At 42.0% G+C, this 19,668-nt stretch overlaps 1 protein-coding gene across 1 annotated transcript in view; it reads right to left on the bottom strand.

Annotated features, from left to right (window-relative positions):
• Positions 1 to 15,904, bottom strand: part of LOC142790468 (uncharacterized) — a 184,831-nt gene extending 168,927 nt beyond the window's left edge. The window contains exons 1-2 of the mRNA XM_075885305.1: positions 15,071 to 15,904; positions 10,951 to 13,332 (exon numbers count right to left, since the gene is read on the bottom strand). Of these exons, the coding sequence (XP_075741420.1) occupies positions 10,951 to 13,332; positions 15,071 to 15,904 (3,216 nt within the window). The remainder of the gene's footprint in view (positions 1 to 10,950; positions 13,333 to 15,070) is intronic.
• Between the last annotated feature and the right edge of the window lie 3,764 nt (positions 15,905 to 19,668).

Raw genomic sequence — 19,668 nt, 5'->3', positions numbered from 1 at the left:
ACCTTCGCACTTCTATCGTTAGAAAACGTTTTACTCGCAATTTTACAATGTTTTCTACACGATTACGACGGTTTCATGCGCTTTCACGTTAGATATCGTAGTTCCCGACTTGTAATGTTGAAAAAAACTACATCTCACTAAGTGACATTGTTTAATGCGGTTTTACGACGGTTGATATCTCAACCTAACCAAACATTCGCACTTGTATCTAAATACGCTCAATTACACTGTTTCGTTCACAAATACGATATTTGCTTGACCTCACAGTTTCTCACCAACCTATTACAGTACAGAACGCTGTATCTCGCTAGATGACATCGTTCTTTAAGGTTTCACGATACTTGCATGCGCTTTAGCGAGAATATCACAATAAAGCAGTTTCGCACTTGTAACGGCACAAGACGCAGTATCTGGCTAGTTCATGCCATTTTGTGTGCTTTCCCAATATTTCACCTATCGCAGTTTCGTACTCGCAATAAAACAACACTATCTCGTTAGATGACATCGTTTTTGGTGGATTCACGACGCTACCTAGCTCAAACTAACCGAACCTTCGCACTTCTATTGTTAGAAAACGTTTTATTCGCTACTTTACAATGTTTTCTACAAGATTACGTTGGTTTCATGCGCTTTCACATTAGATATCGCAGTTCCCGACTTGTAATGGTGGAAAACACAGCATCTCACTAAGTGACATTGTTTAATGCGGTTTTAGCGCGGTTCATATCTTAACCTAACCTAACCTTACCTAACACAACCTAACCTAACCTAACCTAACCAAACCTTACCTAACATACCCTAACCTAACCTAACGTAACCTAACCTAACCTATTCTAACGTAACCTAACCTTACCTGACCTAACCTAACCTAACGTAACCTAACCTAACCTAACATAACCTAACGTAACCTAACCTAACCTAACCTAACGTAACCTAACCTAACCTAACCCAACCTAACCCAACCCAACCCAACCCAACAACACCCAACCCAACCTAACCTAACCTAACCTAACCTTACCTAACCTAACCAAATTATCCTTACCTAACCTAACCTAACCTAACGTAACCTAACCTAACCTAACGTAACCTAACCTAACGTAACCTAACCTAACCTAACCTAACCCAACCTAACCTAACCTAACCTAACCTAACCCAACTCAACCCAACCTAACCTAATCTAACCTAACCTAACCTAACCTAACCTAACCTAACCAAACCTAACCTAACCTAACCTAACCTAACCTAACCTAACCTAACGACGGTTGCAAGCGCTTTCACAATAAATATCGCAGTTCCCCACTTTTAATGGTGAAAAACACTGCATCTCAGTAATTGACATTGTTTAATGCGGTTTTACGACGGTTCATATCTTAACCTAACCTAACATTCGCACTTGTATCTAAAAACGCTCTATTACACTGTTTTGTTCACAATTACGATATTTGCATAACCTCACAGTTTTTCACCAACTTATTGCAGTACAGAACGCTGTATCTCGCTAAATGACATTGTTCTTTAAGGTTTCACGATGCTTGCATGCGATTTAACGAGAATATCACAATATAGGAGTTTCGCACTTGTAACGGTAGAACACGCAGTATTTGGCTTGTTCATGCCGTTTTGTGTGCTTTCACAACATTTCACCTATCGCAGTTTATTACTCGCTATAAAACAACACTATCTCGTTAGATGACGTCGTTTTTGGTAGTTTCACGACGCTACCTAGCTTAAACTAACCTAACCTAACCTAACCTTCACACTTCTATCGTTAGAAAACGTTTTACTCGCCACTTTACAATGTTTTCTACAAGATTACGACGGTTTCATGCGCTTTCACATTAGATATTGTAGTTCACGACTTGTAATGTTGAAAAACACTACATCTCACTAAGTGACATTGCTAAATGCGGTTTTACGACGGTTGATATGTCAACCTAACCTAACATTCGCACTTGTATCTAAAGACGCTCAATTACGCTGTTTCGTTCACAATTACGATATTTGCTTGACCTCACAGTTTCTCACCAACTTATTACAGTACAGAACGCTGTATCTCGCTAAATGACATCGTTCTTTAAGGTTTCACGATACTTGCATGCGCTTTACCGAGAATGTCACAACATAGCACTTTCGCACTTGTAACGGTACAACACGCAGTATTTGGCTTGTTCACGCCGTTTTGTGTGCTTTCACAACATTTTGCCTATCGCAGTTTCGTACTCGCAATAAAACAACACTATCTCATTAGATGACGTCGTTTTTGGTGGTTTCACGACGCTACCTAGCTTAAACTAACATAACTCAACCTAACATAACCTTCGCACTTCTATCGTTAGAAAACGTTTTACTCGCTACTTTACATTCCTTTCTACAACATTACGACGGTTTCAAGCGCTTTCACATTAGATATCGCAGTTCCCAACTTGTAAAGGTGAAAAACACTGCATCTCACTAAGTGACATTGTTTATTGCGGTTTTACGACGGTTCATACCTTAACCTAACGTAACCTAACCTAACCTAACCCATCCTAACCTAACCTAACCAAACCTTACCTAACATACCCTAACCTAACCTAACCTAACCTAACCTAACCAAACCTAACCTAACCTAACCTAACGTAACCTAACCTAACCTAACCTAACCTAACCTAACGACGTTTGCAAGCGCTTTCACATTAGATATCGCAGTTCCCGACTTGTAATGGTGAAAAACACTGCATCTCACTAAGTGACATTGATTAATGCGGTTTTACGACGGTTCATATCTTAACCTAACCTAACATTCGCACTTGTATTAAAAAACGCTCTATTACACTGTTTCGTTCACAATTAGGATATTTGCATAACCTCACAGTTTTTCACCAACTTATTGCAGTACAGGACGCTGTATCTCGCTAAATGACATTGTTCTTTAAGGTTTCACGATGCTTGTATGCGCTTTAACGAGAATATCACAATATAGCAGTTTCGCACTTGTAACGGTAGAACACGCAGTATTTGGCTTGTTCATGCCGTTTTGTGTGCTTTCACAACATTTCACCTATCGCAGTTTAATACTCGCTATAAAACAACACTATCTCGTTAGATGACGTCGTTTTTGGTAGTTTCACGACGCTACCTAGCTTAAACTAACCTAACCTAACCTAACCTTCGCACTTCTATCGTTAGAAAACGTTTTACTCGCCACTTTACAATGTTTTCTACAAGATTACGACGGTTTCATGCGCTTTCACATTAGATATCGTAGTTCCCGACTTGTAATGTTGAAAAACACTACATCTCACTAAGTGACATTGTTTAATGCGGTTTTACGACGGTTGATATGTCAACCTAACCTAACATTCGCACTTGTATCTAAAGACGCTCAATTACACTGTTTCGTTCACAATTACGATATTTGCTTGACCTCACAGTTTCTCACCAACTTATTACAGTACAGAACGCTGTATCTCGCTAAATGACATCGTTCTTTAAGGTTTCACGATACTTGCATGCGCTTTACCGAGAATGTCACAACATAGCAGTTTCGCACTTGTAACGGTACAACACGCAGTATTTGGCTTGTTCATGCCGTTTTGTGTGCTTTCACAACATTTTACCTATCGCAGTTTCGTACTCGCAATAAAACAACACTATCTCGTTAGATGACGTCGTTTTTGGTGGTTTCACGACGCTACCTAGCTTAAACTAACATAACTCAACCTAACATAACCTTCGCACTTCTTTCGTTAGAAAACGTTTTACTCGCTACTTTACATTGCTTTCTACAACATTACGACGGTTTCAAGCGCTTTCACATTAGATATCGCAGTTCCCAACTTGTAAAGGTGAAAAACACTGCATCTCACAAAGTGACATTGTTTATTGCGGTTTTACGGCGGTTCATACCTTAACCTAACGTAACCTAACCTAACCTAACCTAACCCAACCTAACCTAACATAACCTAACCTAACCTAACCAAACCTAACCTAACGTAACCTAACCTAACCTAACCTAACCTAACCTAACGACGTTTGCAAGTGCTTTCACATTAGATATCGCAGTTCCCAACTTGTAATGGTGAAAAACACTGCATCTCTCTAAGTGACATTGTTTAATGCGGTTTTACGACGGTTCATATCTTAACCTAACCTAACATTCGTACTGGTATTGAAAAACGCTCTATTACACTGTTTCGTTCACAATTACGATATTTGCATAACCTCACAGTTTTTCACCAACTTATTGCAGTACAGAACGCTGTATCTCGCTAAATGACATCGTTCTTTAAGGTTTCACGATGCTTGCATGCGCTTTAACGAGAATATCACAATATAGCAGTTTCGCACTTGTAACGGTAGAACACGCAGTATTTGGCTTGTTCATGCCGTTTTGTGTGCATTCACAACATTTTACCTATCGCAGTTTAATACTCGCAATAAAACAACACTATCTCGTTAGATGACGTCGTTTTTGGTAGTTTCACGACGCTACCTAGCTTAAACTAACCTAACCTAACCTAACCTTCGCACTTCTATCGTTAGAAAACGTTTTACTCGCAACTTTACAATGTTTTCTACAAGATTACGACGGTTTCATGCGCTTTCACATTAGATATCGTAGTTCCCGACTTGTAATGTTGAAAAACACTACATCTCACTAAGTGACATTGTTTAATGCGGTTTTACGACGGTTGATATGTCAACCTAACCTAACATTCGCACTTGTATCTAAAGACGCTCAATTACACTGTTTCGTTCACAATTACGATATTTGCTTGACCTCACAGTTTCTCACCAACTTATTACAGTACAGAACGCTGTATCTCGCTAAATGACATCGTTCTTTAAGGTTTCACGATACTTGCATGCGCTTTACCGAGAATGTCACAACATAGCACTTTCGCACTTGTAACGGTACAACACGCAGTATTTGGCTTGTTCACGCCGTTTTGTGTGCTTTCACAACATTTTGCCTATCGCAGTTTCGTACTCGCAATAAAACAACACTATCTCGTTAGATGACGTCGTTTTTGGTGGTTTCACGACGCTACCTAGCTTAAACTAACATAACTCAACCTAACATAACCTTCGCACTTCTATCGTTAGAAAACGTTTTACTCGCTACTTTACATTCCTTTCTACAACATTACGACGGTTTCAAGCGCTTTCACATTAGATATCGCAGTTCCCAACTTGTAAAGGTGAAAAACACTGCATCTCACTAAGTGACATTGTTTATTGCGGTTTTACGACGGTTCATACCTTAACCTAACGTAACCTAACCTAACCTAACCCATCCTAACCTAACCTAACCAAACCTTACCTAACATACCCTAACCTAACCTAACCTAACCTAACCTAACCAAACCTAACCTAACCTAACCTAACGTAACCTAACCTAACCTAACCTAACCTAACCTAACCTAACGACGTTTGCAAGCGCTTTCACATTAGATATCGCAGTTCCCGACTTGTAATGGTGAAAAACACTGCATCTCACTAAGTGACATTGATTAATGCGGTTTTACGACGGTTCATATCTTAACCTAACCTAACATTCGCACTTGTATTAAAAAACGCTCTATTACACTGTTTCGTTCACAATTAGGATATTTGCATAACCTCACAGTTTTTCACCAACTTATTGCAGTACAGGACGCTGTATCTCGCTAAATGACATTGTTCTTTAAGGTTTCACGATGCTTGCATGCGCTTTAACGAGAATATCACAATATAGCAGTTTCGCACTTGTAACGGTAGAACACGCAGTATTTGGCTTGTTCATGCCGTTTTGTGTGCTTTCACAACATTTCACCTATCGCAGTTTAATACTCGCTATAAAACAACACTATCTCGTTAGATGACGTCGTTTTTGGTAGTTTCACGACGCTACCTAGCTTAAACTAACCTAACCTAACCTAACCTTCGCACTTCTATCGTTAGAAAACGTTTTACTCGCCACTTTACAATGTTTTCTACAAGATTACGACGGTTTCATGCGCTTTCACATTAGATATCGTAGTTCCCGACTTGTAATGTTGAAAAACACTACATCTCACTAAGTGACATTGTTTAATGCGGTTTTACGACGGTTGATATGTCAACCTAACCTAACATTCGCACTTGTATCTAAAGACGCTCAATTACACTGTTTCGTTCACAATTACGATATTTGCTTGACCTCACAGTTTCTCACCAACTTATTACAGTACAGAACGCTGTATCTCGCTAAATGACATCGTTCTTTAAGGTTTCACGATACTTGCATGCGCTTTACCGAGAATGTCACAACATAGCAGTTTCGCACTTGTAACGGTACAACACGCAGTATTTGGCTTGTTCATGCCGTTTTGTGTGCTTTCACAACATTTTACCTATCGCAGTTTCGTACTCGCAATAAAACAACACTATCTCGTTAGATGACGTCGTTTTTGGTGGTTTCACGACGCTACCTAGCTTAAACTAACATAACTCAACCTAACATAACCTTCGCACTTCTTTCGTTAGAAAACGTTTTACTCGCTACTTTACATTGCTTTCTACAACATTACGACGGTTTCAAGCGCTTTCACATTAGATATCGCAGTTCCCAACTTGTAAAGGTGAAAAACACTGCATCTCACAAAGTGACATTGTTTATTGCGGTTTTACGGCGGTTCATACCTTAACCTAACGTAACCTAACCTAACCTAACCTAACCCAACCTAACCTAACATAACCTAACCTAACCTAACCAAACCTAACCTAACGTAACCTAACCTAACCTAACCTAACCTAACCTAACGACGTTTGCAAGTGCTTTCACATTAGATATCGCAGTTCCCAACTTGTAATGGTGAAAAACACTGCATCTCTCTAAGTGACATTGTTTAATGCGGTTTTACGACGGTTCATATCTTAACCTAACCTAACATTCGTACTGGTATTGAAAAACGCTCTATTACACTGTTTCGTTCACAATTACGATATTTGCATAACCTCACAGTTTTTCACCAACTTATTGCAGTACAGAACGCTGTATCTCGCTAAATGACATCGTTCTTTAAGGTTTCACGATGCTTGCATGCGCTTTAACGAGAATATCACAATATAGCAGTTTCGCACTTGTAACGGTAGAACACGCAGTATTTGGCTTGTTCATGCCGTTTTGTGTGCATTCACAACATTTTACCTATCGCAGTTTAATACTCGCAATAAAACAACACTATCTCGTTAGATGACGTCGTTTTTGGTAGTTTCACGACGCTACCTAGCTTAAACTAACCTAACCTAACCTAACCTTCGCACTTCTATCGTTAGAAAACGTTTTACTCGCAACTTTACAATGTTTTCTACAAGATTACGACGGTTTCATGCGCTTTCACATTAGATATCGTAGTTCCCGACTTGTAATGTTGAAAAACACTACATCTCACTAAGTGACATTGTTTAATGCGGTTTTACGACGGTTGATATGTCAACCTAACCTAACATTCGCACTTGTATCTAAAGACGCTCAATTACACTGTTTCGTTCACAATTACGATATTTGCTTGACCTCACAGTTTCTCACCAACTTATTACAGTACAGAACGCTGTATCTCGCTAAATGACATCGTTCTTTAAGGTTTCACGATACTTGCATGCGCTTTACCGAGAATGTCACAACATAGCAGTTTCGCACTTGTAACGGTACAACACGCAGTATTTGGCTTTAACGAGAATATTACAATATAGCAGTTTCGCACTTGTAACGGTAGAACACGCAGTATTTGGCTTGTTCATGCCGTTTTGTGTGCATTCACAACATTTCACCTATCGCAGTTTAATACTCGCAATAAAACAACACTATCTCGTTAGATGACGTCGTTTTTGGTAGTTTCACGACGCTACCTAGCTTAAACTAACCTAACCTAACCTAACCTTCGCACTTCTATCGTTAGAAAACGTTTTACTCGCAATTTTACAATGTTTTCTACACGATTACGACGGTTTCATGCGCTTTCACATTAGATATCGTAGTTCCCGACTTGTAATGTTGAAAAAAACTACATCTCACTAAGTGACATTGTTTAATGCGGTTTTACGACGGTTGATATCTCAACCTAACCAAACATTCGCACTTGTATCTAAATACGCTCAATTACACTGTTTCGTTCACAATTACGATATTTGCTTGACCTCACAGTTTCTCACCAACCTATTACAGTACAGAACGCTGTATCTCGCTAGATGACATCGTTCTTAGAGGTTTCACGATACTTGCATGCGCTTTAGCGAGAATATCACAATAAAGCAGTTTCGCACTTGTAACGGCACAAGACGCAGTATCTGGCTAGTTCATGCCATTTTGTGTGCTTTCCCAATATTTCACCTATCGCAGTTTCGTACTCGCAATAAAACAACACTATCTCGTTAGTTGACATCGTTTTTGGTGGATTCACGACGCTACCTAGCTCAAACTAACCGAACCTTCGCACTTCTATTGTTAGAAAACGTTTTATTCGCTACTTTACAATGTTTTCTACAAGATTACGTTGGTTTCATGCGCTTTCACATTAGATATCGCAGTTCCCGACTTGTAATGGTGGAAAACACAGCATCTCACTAAGTGACATTGTTTAATGCGGTTTTAGCGCAGTTCATATCTTAACCTAACCTAACCTTACCTAACACAACCTAACCTAACCTAACCTAACCAAACCTTACCTAACATACCCTAACCTAACCTAACGTAACCTAACCTAACCTATTCTAACGTAACCTAACCTTACCTGACCTAACCTAACCTAACGTAACCTAACCTAACCTAACATAACCTAACGTAACCTAACCTAACCTAACCTAACGTAACCTAACCTAACCTAACCCAACCTAACCCAACCCAACCCAACCCAACAACACCCAACCCAACCTAACCTAACCTAACCTAACCTTACCTAACCTAACCAAATTATCCTTACCTAACCTAACCTAACCTAACGTAACCTAACCTAACCTAACGTAACCTAACCTAACGTAACCTAACCTAACCCAACCTAACCTAACCTAACCTAACCTAACCCAACTCAACCCAACCTAGCCTAATCTAACCTAACCTAACCAAACCTAACCTAACCAAACCTAACCTAACCTAACCTAACCTAACCTAACCTAACCTAACCTAACCTAACCTAACGACGGTTGCAAGCGCTTTCACATTAGATATCGCAGTTCCCGACTTGTAATGGTGAAAAACACTGCATCTCACTAAGTGACATTGATTAATGCGGTTTTACGACGGTTCATATCTTAACCTAACCTAACATTCGCACTTGTATTAAAAAACGCTCTATTACACTGTTTCGTTCACAATTAGGATATTTGCATAACCTCACAGTTTTTCACCAACTTATTGCAGTACAGGACGCTGTATCTCGCTAAATGACATTGTTCTTTAAGGTTTCACGATGCTTGCATGCGCTTTAACGAGAATATCACAATATAGCAGTTTCGCACTTGTAACGGTAGAACACGCAGTATTTGGCTTGTTCATGCCGTTTTGTGTGCTTTCACAACATTTCACCTATCGCAGTTTAATACTCGCTATAAAACAACACTATCTCGTTAGATGACGTCGTTTTTGGTAGTTTCACGACGCTACCTAGCTTAAACTAACCTAACCTAACCTAACCTTCGCACTTCTATCGTTAGAAAACGTTTTACTCGCCACTTTACAATGTTTTCTACAAGATTACGACGGTTTCATGCGCTTTCACATTAGATATCGTAGTTCCCGACTTTTAATGTTGAAAAACACTACATCTCACTAAGTGACATTGTTTAATGCGGTTTTACGACGGTTGATATGTCAACCTAACCTAACATTCGCACTTGTATCTAAAGACGCTCAATTACACTGTTTCGTTCACAATTACGATATTTGCTTGACCTCACAGTTTCTCACCAACTTATTACAGTACAGAACGCTGTATCTCGCTAAATGACATCGTTCTTTAAGGTTTCACGATACTTGCATGCGCTTTACCGAGAATGTCACAACATAGCAGTTTCGCACTTGTAACGGTACAACACGCAGTATTTGGCTTGTTCATGCCGTTTTGTGTGCTTTCACAACATTTTACCTATCGCAGTTTCGTACTCGCAATAAAACAACACTATCTCGTTAGATGACGTCGTTTTTGGTGGTTTCACGACGCTACCTAGCTTAAACTAACATAACTCAACCTAACATAACCTTCGCACTTCTATCGTTAGAAAACGTTTTACTCTCTACTTTACATTGCTTTCTACAACATTACGACGGTTTCAAGCGCTTTCACATTAGATATCGCAGTTCCCAACTTGTAAAGGTGAAAAACACTGCATCTCAAAAAGTGACATTGTTTATTGCGGTTTTACGACGGTTCATACCTTAACCTAACGTAACCTAACCTAACCTAACCCAACCTAACCTAACATAACCTAACCTAACCTAACCTAATCAAACCTAACCTAACGTAACCTAACCTAACCTAACCTAACCTAACCTAACGACGTTTGCAAGTGCTTTCACATTAGATATCGCAGTTCCCAACTTGTAATGGTGAAAAACACTGCATCTCTCTAAGTGACATTGTTTAATGCGGTTTTACGACGGTTCATATCTTAACCTAACCTAACATTCGTACTTGTATTGAAAAACGCTCTATTACACTGTTTCGTTCACAATTACGATATTTGCATAACCTCACAGTTTTTCACCAACTTATTGCAGTACTATTCAGGTAAAAATTGCGCTGAAATAGAAAGGACACCACAAAGAAGGAACACTTAAACAGATCGAGCGCAAACTACCAACTGTTTTTTATTGACTGTAGAACGTCGATAAATAGGGAACCCGTACATAGCTGCGCCGACGCGTCGAGGATCAACACGTGCTACTTAACGCACCTTATCAATCAAAAAGGACACTTCTGCACCGTAGAGCGATACCGAGGCCTCACTTACACAGCTATCACCTTTCATGTTGATGAAGAATGCTTCCAACACCTCACGAGCACACGTATCTCTGCTATGTCCCAGTATCTTAGTCTCCTGAAATAGTGGTTCACATCCACATGCTGCGCAGTGAGCAGGCAAATTTCCCATTTCACTATTTTTGATTGACAGCTGGTGTTCACGTATGCGATCGTTAACGCAGCGGCCTGTTTGGCCCACGTAAGATCTGCCGCAGGAAAACGGAGTCGCATATACCACTCCCACGTCGCATTGCACCACCGGGTTGGCATGCTTCTTGTTACACAGGCTAGTGCGCTCATTGCCGCTCGAAATTCGCGCGCACAACCTCGAGAGCTTTTTTGGTGCAGAAAACACCATGTCAACTCCGTGCCGGTTAGCAACCTTCTTCAGGTTGTGCGTCACCCGGTGTAAATAGGGTACCACTAACGGCCTCTCACGCCCACTGGGCGCGTCTTTCAGGCACTGCTTCCGTGATCGCCCTTTTAGCTTCTTCAGGAGGGTTTCGGCCACCGCCGCCAGCACAGACTGCGGGAACGCGGCTGCCTTCAGTCGTTCAATCTGAGCACGGAAGCTGGCCTGCCTCTCATGCGAGCACGACCTCACCAGCGCAGACTCCAAACACATTGAAGCGATCGCCCTCTTTACTACCTTAGAATGTGATGATGTATATGGTAAAGGCTTCTTTCTAGCACGCGGACAGTACGCATAACAAGTATGTTGATGCTTGAATATGAGCTTAAGATCTAAAAACTGAAGCGTTCCTTCCTGCGGTAGCTCGTAAGTAAAACATAGACCCCTCCCATACTTGTTAAACTTCTTTACAACGTTGTGCACATTACTGTTAGTACTCGTTTGTTTGTCCAAAACTACCAGGAAATCGTCTACGTACCTAAAAATCTTTAACACTCCGTCACTTCTAAACACCTCAAGCAGATCGCGGTCAATGTCGGCCAAGAAAATGTTACACAAAACAGGGGCAACACAGGAACCAATACAAATGCCTTTTCTTTGGAGGTACAAACCCTTGTCAAAACCTATGAAAGTGTGTTTCAGATAGAATTCCAAAAGCGACATAAAATTATCAACACTCAGACCCGTGGAATTTTGAAAACCAATAGCTGAATTCTCTAAAATGCAATCCATAACACACTCAAAAAGTTCAACATGGGAAACAGAATAAAACAGATCTTGCACATCCACTGAGAAAGTCAACCCATGTGAAACTTTGCCTTCGAAAAACCGCGCTACTTCCATAGAATTCTTCGTCGCGTACGGATCATTCAAACACAACCTGTTCAGGCATTTTTGTAAAAACATGCTTGCCTGGTGCTGCCATGAGCCTTTTTCACTCACAATAGTGCGAAAGGGAATTTCCACTTTGTGCGTTTTTGCACTAAAAAACACTTGCAAGGTGCTGGATTTACTTCCTTGAATTGCATTCGCAAGTTTCGTTAGCTTCATGTCCCTACACAATGCCACTGCTTTAGTTTTAACACGTGCCTCACTAGGCTTTACCTTGACAAAGTTCTTTTCGATGGCCTGGCGTGCTTTCTCCTGGTAGATAGCTGACGGCATAATCACGAAGCCACCTTCTTTGTCAGCCATAGTCAAGCTGAGACCTTTATCTTTGAAGTATCTCACAATATCTCCCAGGTTGTCTCTTGTCGTCCTCTTTGCCGGTCGAATTGTGCTCCTTTGAAGGCTTTCCACCCCCTCCAGCAGGCATCTTTCCTGATTCTCTTGACCTGCTTTTTCCGCCATCCTTCGGTTATAAGCCAAAAGCTCGAAAGCAGGTACCGCAGGCTCGTGAGAGAACTTTGGACCTTTCTGCAAAACCTTTGAAATGTTATCGGGAAGCTGTACATCACCAATGACTATCAAGTCAGAGTCGATCGATTCTTTTTTACTAACACGTGGTCTTAAAGCTGACAGGGCTTGCCTCAAGTAGAAACACCACCACTGCTCTGTCATTTCCGCTGCCAATCTTCTTGCTGACCGTAACTTGCTTTCGGCCACCCCCTCAGGGAAGTTGCCATAGCACACCACACGTAACCAGTCTTGACAGACCCGCACCTGTCTCCATAACTCTGATTTCCAAATCTTGGCGACCCGTTTCACATGTCCATTAGATGGCTTGACGCCACCAAACAACATCCAAATATCTTGAGGAATCAGGCCTTTCTTACGGCAAAAAGCCAAGTACCTTGCCTTGCAAGTTGACACGACGATATGGCTCACCAGTGCATTAATCCTGTCGTCCAGAGGCCAGAAGGAAGGAGAGTGTAAGAAGAAGCCCGATGTAGAAGAAATGTAATCGATCAGGACGTCTTGAGGGGCTAGTTGGTTCATTCTATTCAGGTAAAAATTGCGCTGAAATAGAAAGGACACCACAAAGAAGGAACACTTAAACAGATCGAGCGCAAACTACCAACTGTTTTTTATTGACTGTAGAACGTCGATAAATAGGGAACCCGTACATAGCTGCGCCGACGCGTCGAGGATCAACACGTGCTACTTAACGCACCTTATCAATCAAAAAGGACACTTCTGCACCGTAGAGCGATACCGAGGCCTCACTTACACAGCTATCACCTTTCATGTTGATGAAGAATGCTTCCAACACCTCACGAGCACACGTATCTCTGCTATGTCCCAGTATCTTAGTCTCCTGAAATAGTGGTTCACATCCACATGCTGCGCAGTGAGCAGGCAAATTTCCCATTTCACTATTTTTGATTGACAGCTGGTGTTCACGTATGCGATCGTTAACGCAGCGGCCTGTTTGGCCCACGTAAGATCTGCCGCAGGAAAACGGAGTCGCATATACCACTCCCACGTCGCATTGCACCACCGGGTTGGCATGCTTCTTGTTACACAGGCTAGTGCGCTCATTGCCGCTCGAAATTCGCGCGCACAACCTCGAGAGCTTTTTTGGTGCAGAAAACACCATGTCAACTCCGTGCCGGTTAGCAACCTTCTTCAGGTTGTGCGTCACCCGGTGTAAATAGGGTACCACTAACGGCCTCTCACGCCCACTGGGCGCGTCTTTCAGGCACTGCTTCCGTGATCGCCCTTTTAGCTTCTTCAGGAGGGTTTCGGCCACCGCCGCCAGCACAGACTGCGGGAACGCGGCTGCCTTCAGTCGTTCAATCTGAGCACGGAAGCTGGCCTGCCTCTCATGCGAGCACGACCTCACCAGCGCAGACTCCAAACACATTGAAGCGATCGCCCTCTTTACTACCTTAGAATGTGATGATGTATATGGTAAAGGCTTCTTTCTAGCACGCGGACAGTACGCATAACAAGTATGTTGATGCTTGAATATGAGCTTAAGATCTAAAAACTGAAGCGTTCCTTCCTGCGGTAGCTCGTAAGTAAAACATAGACCCCTCCCATACTTGTTAAACTTCTTTACAACGTTGTGCACATTACTGTTAGTACTCGTTTGTTTGTCCAAAACTACCAGGAAATCGTCTACGTACCTAAAAATCTTTAACACTCCGTCACTTCTAAACACCTCAAGCAGATCGCGGTCAATGTAGGCCAAGAAAATGTTACACAAAACAGGGGCAACACAGGAACCAATACAAATGCCTTTTCTTTGGAGGTACAAACCCTTGTCAAAACCTATAAAAGTGTGTTTCAGATAGAATTCCAAAAGCGACATAAAATTATCAACACTCAGACCCGTGGAATTTTGAAAACCAATAGCTGAATTCTCTAAAATGCAATCCATAACACACTCAAAAAGTTCAACATGGGAAACAGAATAAAACAGATCTTGCACATCCACTGAGAAAGTCAACCCATGTGAAACTTTGCCTTCGAAAAACCGCGCTACTTCCATAGAATTCTTCGTCGCGTACGGATCATTCAAACACAACCTGTTCAGGCATTTTTGTAAAAACATGCTAGCCTGGTGCTGCCATGAGCCTTTTTCACTCACAATAGTGCGAAAGGGAATTTCCACTTTGTGCGTTTTTGCACTAAAAAACACTTGCAAGGTGCTGGATTTACTTCCTTGAATTGCATTCGCAAGTTTCGTTAGCTTCATGTCCCTACACAATGCCACTGCTTTAGTTTTAACACGTGCCTCACTAGGCTTTACCTTGACAAAGTTCTTTTCGATGGCCTGGCGTGCTTTCTCCTGGTAGATAGCTGACGGCATAATCACGAAGCCACCTTCTTTGTCAGCCATAGTCAAGCTGAGACCTTTATCTTTGAAGTATCTCACAATATCTCCCAGGTTGTCTCTTGTCGTCCTCTTTGCCGGTCGAATTGTGCTCCTTTGAAGGCTTTCCACCCCCTCCAGCAGGCATCTTTCCTGATTCTCTTGACCTGCTTTTTCCGCCATCCTTCGGTTATAAGCCAAAAGCTCGAAAGCAGGTACCGCAGGCTCGTGAGAGAACTTTGGACCTTTCTGCAAAACCTTTGAAATGTTATCGGGAAGCTGTACATCACCAATGACTATCAAGTCAGAGTCGATCGATTCTTTTTTACTAACACGTGGTCTTAAAGCTGACAGGGCTTGCCTCAAGTAGAAACACCACCACTGCTCTGTCATTTCCGCTGCCAATCTTCTTGCTGACCGTAACTTGCTTTCGGCCACCCCCTCAGGGAAGTTGCCATAGCACACCACACGTAACCAGTCTTGACAGACCCGCACCTGTCTCCATAACTCTGATTTCCAAATCTTGGCGACCCGTTTCACATGTCCATTAGATGGCTTGACGCCACCAAACAACATCCAAATATCTTGAGGAATCAGGCCTTTCTTACGGCAAAAAGCCAAGTACCTTGCCTTGCAAGTTGACACGACGATATGGCTCACCAGTGCATTAATCCTGTCGTCCAGAGGCCAGAAGGAAGGAGAGTGTAAGAAGAAGCCCGATGTAGAAGAAATGTAATCGATCAGGACGTCTTGAGGGGCTAGTTTGTTCATTCTATTCAGGTAAAAATTGCGCTGAAATAGAAAGGACACCACAAAGAAGGAACACTTAAACAGATCGAGCGCAAACTACCAACTGTTTTTTATTGACTGTAGAACGTCGATAAATAGGGAACCCGTACATAGCTGCGCCGACGCGTCGAGGATCAACACGTGCTACTTAACGCACCTTATCAATCAAAAAGGACACTTCTGCACCGTAGAGCGATACCGAGGCCTCACTTACACAGCTATCACCTTTCATGTTGATGAAGAATGCTTCCAACACCTCACGAGCACACGTATCTCTGCTATGTCCCAGTATCTTAGTCTCCTGAAATAGTGGTTCACATCCACATGCTGCGCAGTGAGCAGGCAAATTTCCCATTTCACTATTTTTGATTGACAGCTGGTGTTCACGTATGCGATCGTTAACGCAGCGGCCTGTTTGGCCCACGTAAGATCTGCCGCAGGAAAACGGAGTCGCATATACCACTCCCACGTCGCATTGCACCACCGGGTTGGCATGCTTCTTGTTACACAGGCTAGTGCGCTCATTGCCGCTCGAAATTCGCGCGCACAACCTCGAGAGCTTTTTTGGTGCAGAAAACACCATGTCAACTCCGTGCCGGTTAGCAACCTTCTTCAGGTTGTGCGTCACCCGGTGTAAATAGGGTACCACTAACGGCCTCTCACGCCCACTGGGCGCGTCTTTCAGGCACTGCTTCCGTGATCGCCCTTTTAGCTTCTTCAGGAGGGTTTCGGCCACCGCCGCCAGCACAGACTGCGGGAACGCGGCTGCCTTCAGTCGTTCAATCTGAGCACGGAAGCTGGCCTGCCTCTCATGCGAGCACGACCTCACCAGCGCAGACTCCAAACACATTGAAGCGATCGCCCTCTTTACTACCTTAGAATGTGATGATGTATATGGTAAAGGCTTCTTTCTAGCACGCGGACAGTACGCATAACAAGTATGTTGATGCTTGAATATGAGCTTAAGATCTAAAAACTGAAGCGTTCCTTCCTGCGGTAGCTCGTAAGTAAAACATAGACCCCTCCCATACTTGTTAAACTTCTTTACAACGTTGTGCACATTACTGTTAGTACTCGTTTGTTTGTCCAAAACTACCAGGAAATCGTCTACGTACCTAAAAATCTTTAACACTCCGTCACTTCTAAACACCTCAAGCAGATCGCGGTCAATGTAGGCCAAGAAAATGTTACACAAAACAGGGGCAACACAGGAACCAATACAAATGCCTTTTCTTTGGAGGTACAAACCCTTGTCAAAACCTATGAAAGTGTGTTTCAGATAGAATTCCAAAAGCGACATAAAATTATCAACACTCAGACCCGTGGAATTTTGAAAACCAATAGCTGAATTCTCTAAAATGCAATCCATAACACACTCAAAAAGTTCAACATGGGAAACAGAATAAAACAGATCTTGCACATCCACTGAGAAAGTCAACCCATGTGAAACTTTGCCTTCGAAAAACCGCGCTACTTCCATAGAATTCTTCGTCGCGTACGGATCATTCAAACACAACCTGTTCAGGCATTTTTGTAAAAACATGCTAGCCTGGTGCTGCCATGAGCCTTTTTCACTCACAATAGTGCGAAAGGGAATTTCCACTTTGTGCGTTTTTGCACTAAAAAACACTTGCAAGGTGCTGGATTTACTTCCTTGAATTGCATTCGCAAGTTTCGTTAGCTTCATGTCCCTACACAATGCCACTGCTTTAGTTTTAACACGTGCCTCACTAGGCTTTACCTTGACAAAGTTCTTTTCGATGGCCTGGCGTGCTTTCTCCTGGCCTGCTCACTGCGCAGCATGTGGATGTGAACCACTATTTCAGGAGACTAAGATACTGGGACATAGCAGAGATACGTGTGCTCGTGAGGTGTTGGAAGCATTCTTCATCAACATGAAAGGTGATAGCTGTGTAAGTGAGGCCTCGGTATCGCTCTACGGTGCAGAAGTGTCCTTTTTGATTGATAAGGTGCGTTAAGTAGCACGTGTTGATCCTCGACGCGTCGGCGCAGCTATGTACGGGTTCCCTATTTATCGACGTTCTACAGTCAATAAAAAACAGTTGGTAGTTTGCGCTCGATCTGTTTAAGTGTTCCTTCTTTGTGGTGTCCTTTCTATTTCAGCGCAATTTTTACCTGAATAGAATGAACCAACTAGCCCCTCAAGACGTCCTGATCGATTTATTGCAGTACAGAACGCTGTATCTCGCTAAATGACATCGTTCTTTAAGGTTTCACGATGCTTGCATGCGCTTTAACGAGAATATCACAATATAGCAGTTTCGCACTTGTAACGGTAGAACACGCAGTATTTGGCTTGTTCATGCCGTTTTGTGTGCATTCACAACATTTTACCTATCGCAGTTTAATACTCGCAATAAAACAACACTATCTCGTTAGATGACGTCGTTTTTGGTAGTTTCACGACGCTACCTAGCTTAAACTAACCTAACCTAACCTAACCTTCGCACTTCTATCGTTAGAAAACGTTTTACTCGCAACTTTACAATGTTTTCTACAAGATTACGACGGTTTCATGCGCTTTCACATTAGATATCGTAGTTCCCGACTTGTAATGTTGAAAAACACTACATCTCACTAAGTGACATTGTTTAATGCGGTTTTACGACGGTTGATATGTCAACCTAACCTAACATTCGCACTTGTATCTAAAGACGCTCAATTACACTGTTTCGTTCACAATTACGATATTTGCTTGACCTCACAGTTTCTCACCAACTTATTACAGTACAGAACGCTGTATCTCGCTAAATGACATCGTTCTTTAAGGTTTCACGATACTTGCATGCGCTTTACCGAGAATGTCACAACATAGCAGTTTCGCACTTGTAACGGTACAACACGCAGTATTTGGCTTTAACGAGAATATTACAATATAGCAGTTTCGCACTTGTAACGGTAGAACACGCAGTATTTGGCTTGTTCATGCCGTTTTGTGTGCATTCACAACATTTCACCTATCGCAGTTTAATACTCGCAATAAAACAACACTATCTCGTTAGATGACGTCGTTTTTGGTAGTTTCACGACGCTACCTAGCTTAAACTAACCTAACCTAACCTAACCTTCGCACTTCTATCGTTAGAAAACGTTTTACTCGCAATTTTACAATGTTTTCTACACGATTACGACGGTTTCATGCGCTTTCACATTAGATATCGTAGTTCCCGACTTGTAATGTTGAAAAAAACTACATCTCACTAAGTGACATTGTTTAATGCGGTTTTACGACGGTTGATATCTCAACCTAACCAAACATTCGCACTTGTATCTAAATACGCTCAATTACACTGTTTCGTTCACAATTACGATATTTGCTTGACCTCAGTTTCTCACCAACCTATTACAGTACAGAACGCTGTATCTCGCTAGATGACATCGTTCTTTAAGGTTTCACGATACTTGCATGCGCTTTAGCGAGAATATCACAATAAAGCAGTTTCGCACTTGTAACGGCACAAGACGCAGTATCTGGCTAGTTCATGCCATTTTGTGTGCTTTCCCAATATTTCACCTATCGCAGTTTCGTACTCACAATAAAACAACACTATCTCGTTAGATGACATCGTTTTTGGTGGATTCACGACGCTACCTAGCTCAAACTAACCGAACCTTCGCACTTCTATTGTTAGAAAACGTTTTGTTCGCTACTTTACAATGTTTTCTACAAGATTACGTTGGTTTCATGCGCTTTCACATTAGATATCGCAGTTCCCGACTTGTAA

Source organism: Rhipicephalus microplus, unplaced genomic scaffold (assembly GCF_043290135.1).
Source record: "Rhipicephalus microplus isolate Deutch F79 unplaced genomic scaffold, USDA_Rmic scaffold_111, whole genome shotgun sequence".
In the NCBI taxonomy this organism is placed as follows: domain Eukaryota; kingdom Metazoa; phylum Arthropoda; class Arachnida; order Ixodida; family Ixodidae; genus Rhipicephalus; species Rhipicephalus microplus.
This window is presented reverse-complemented; position numbering and strand designations above follow the sequence as displayed.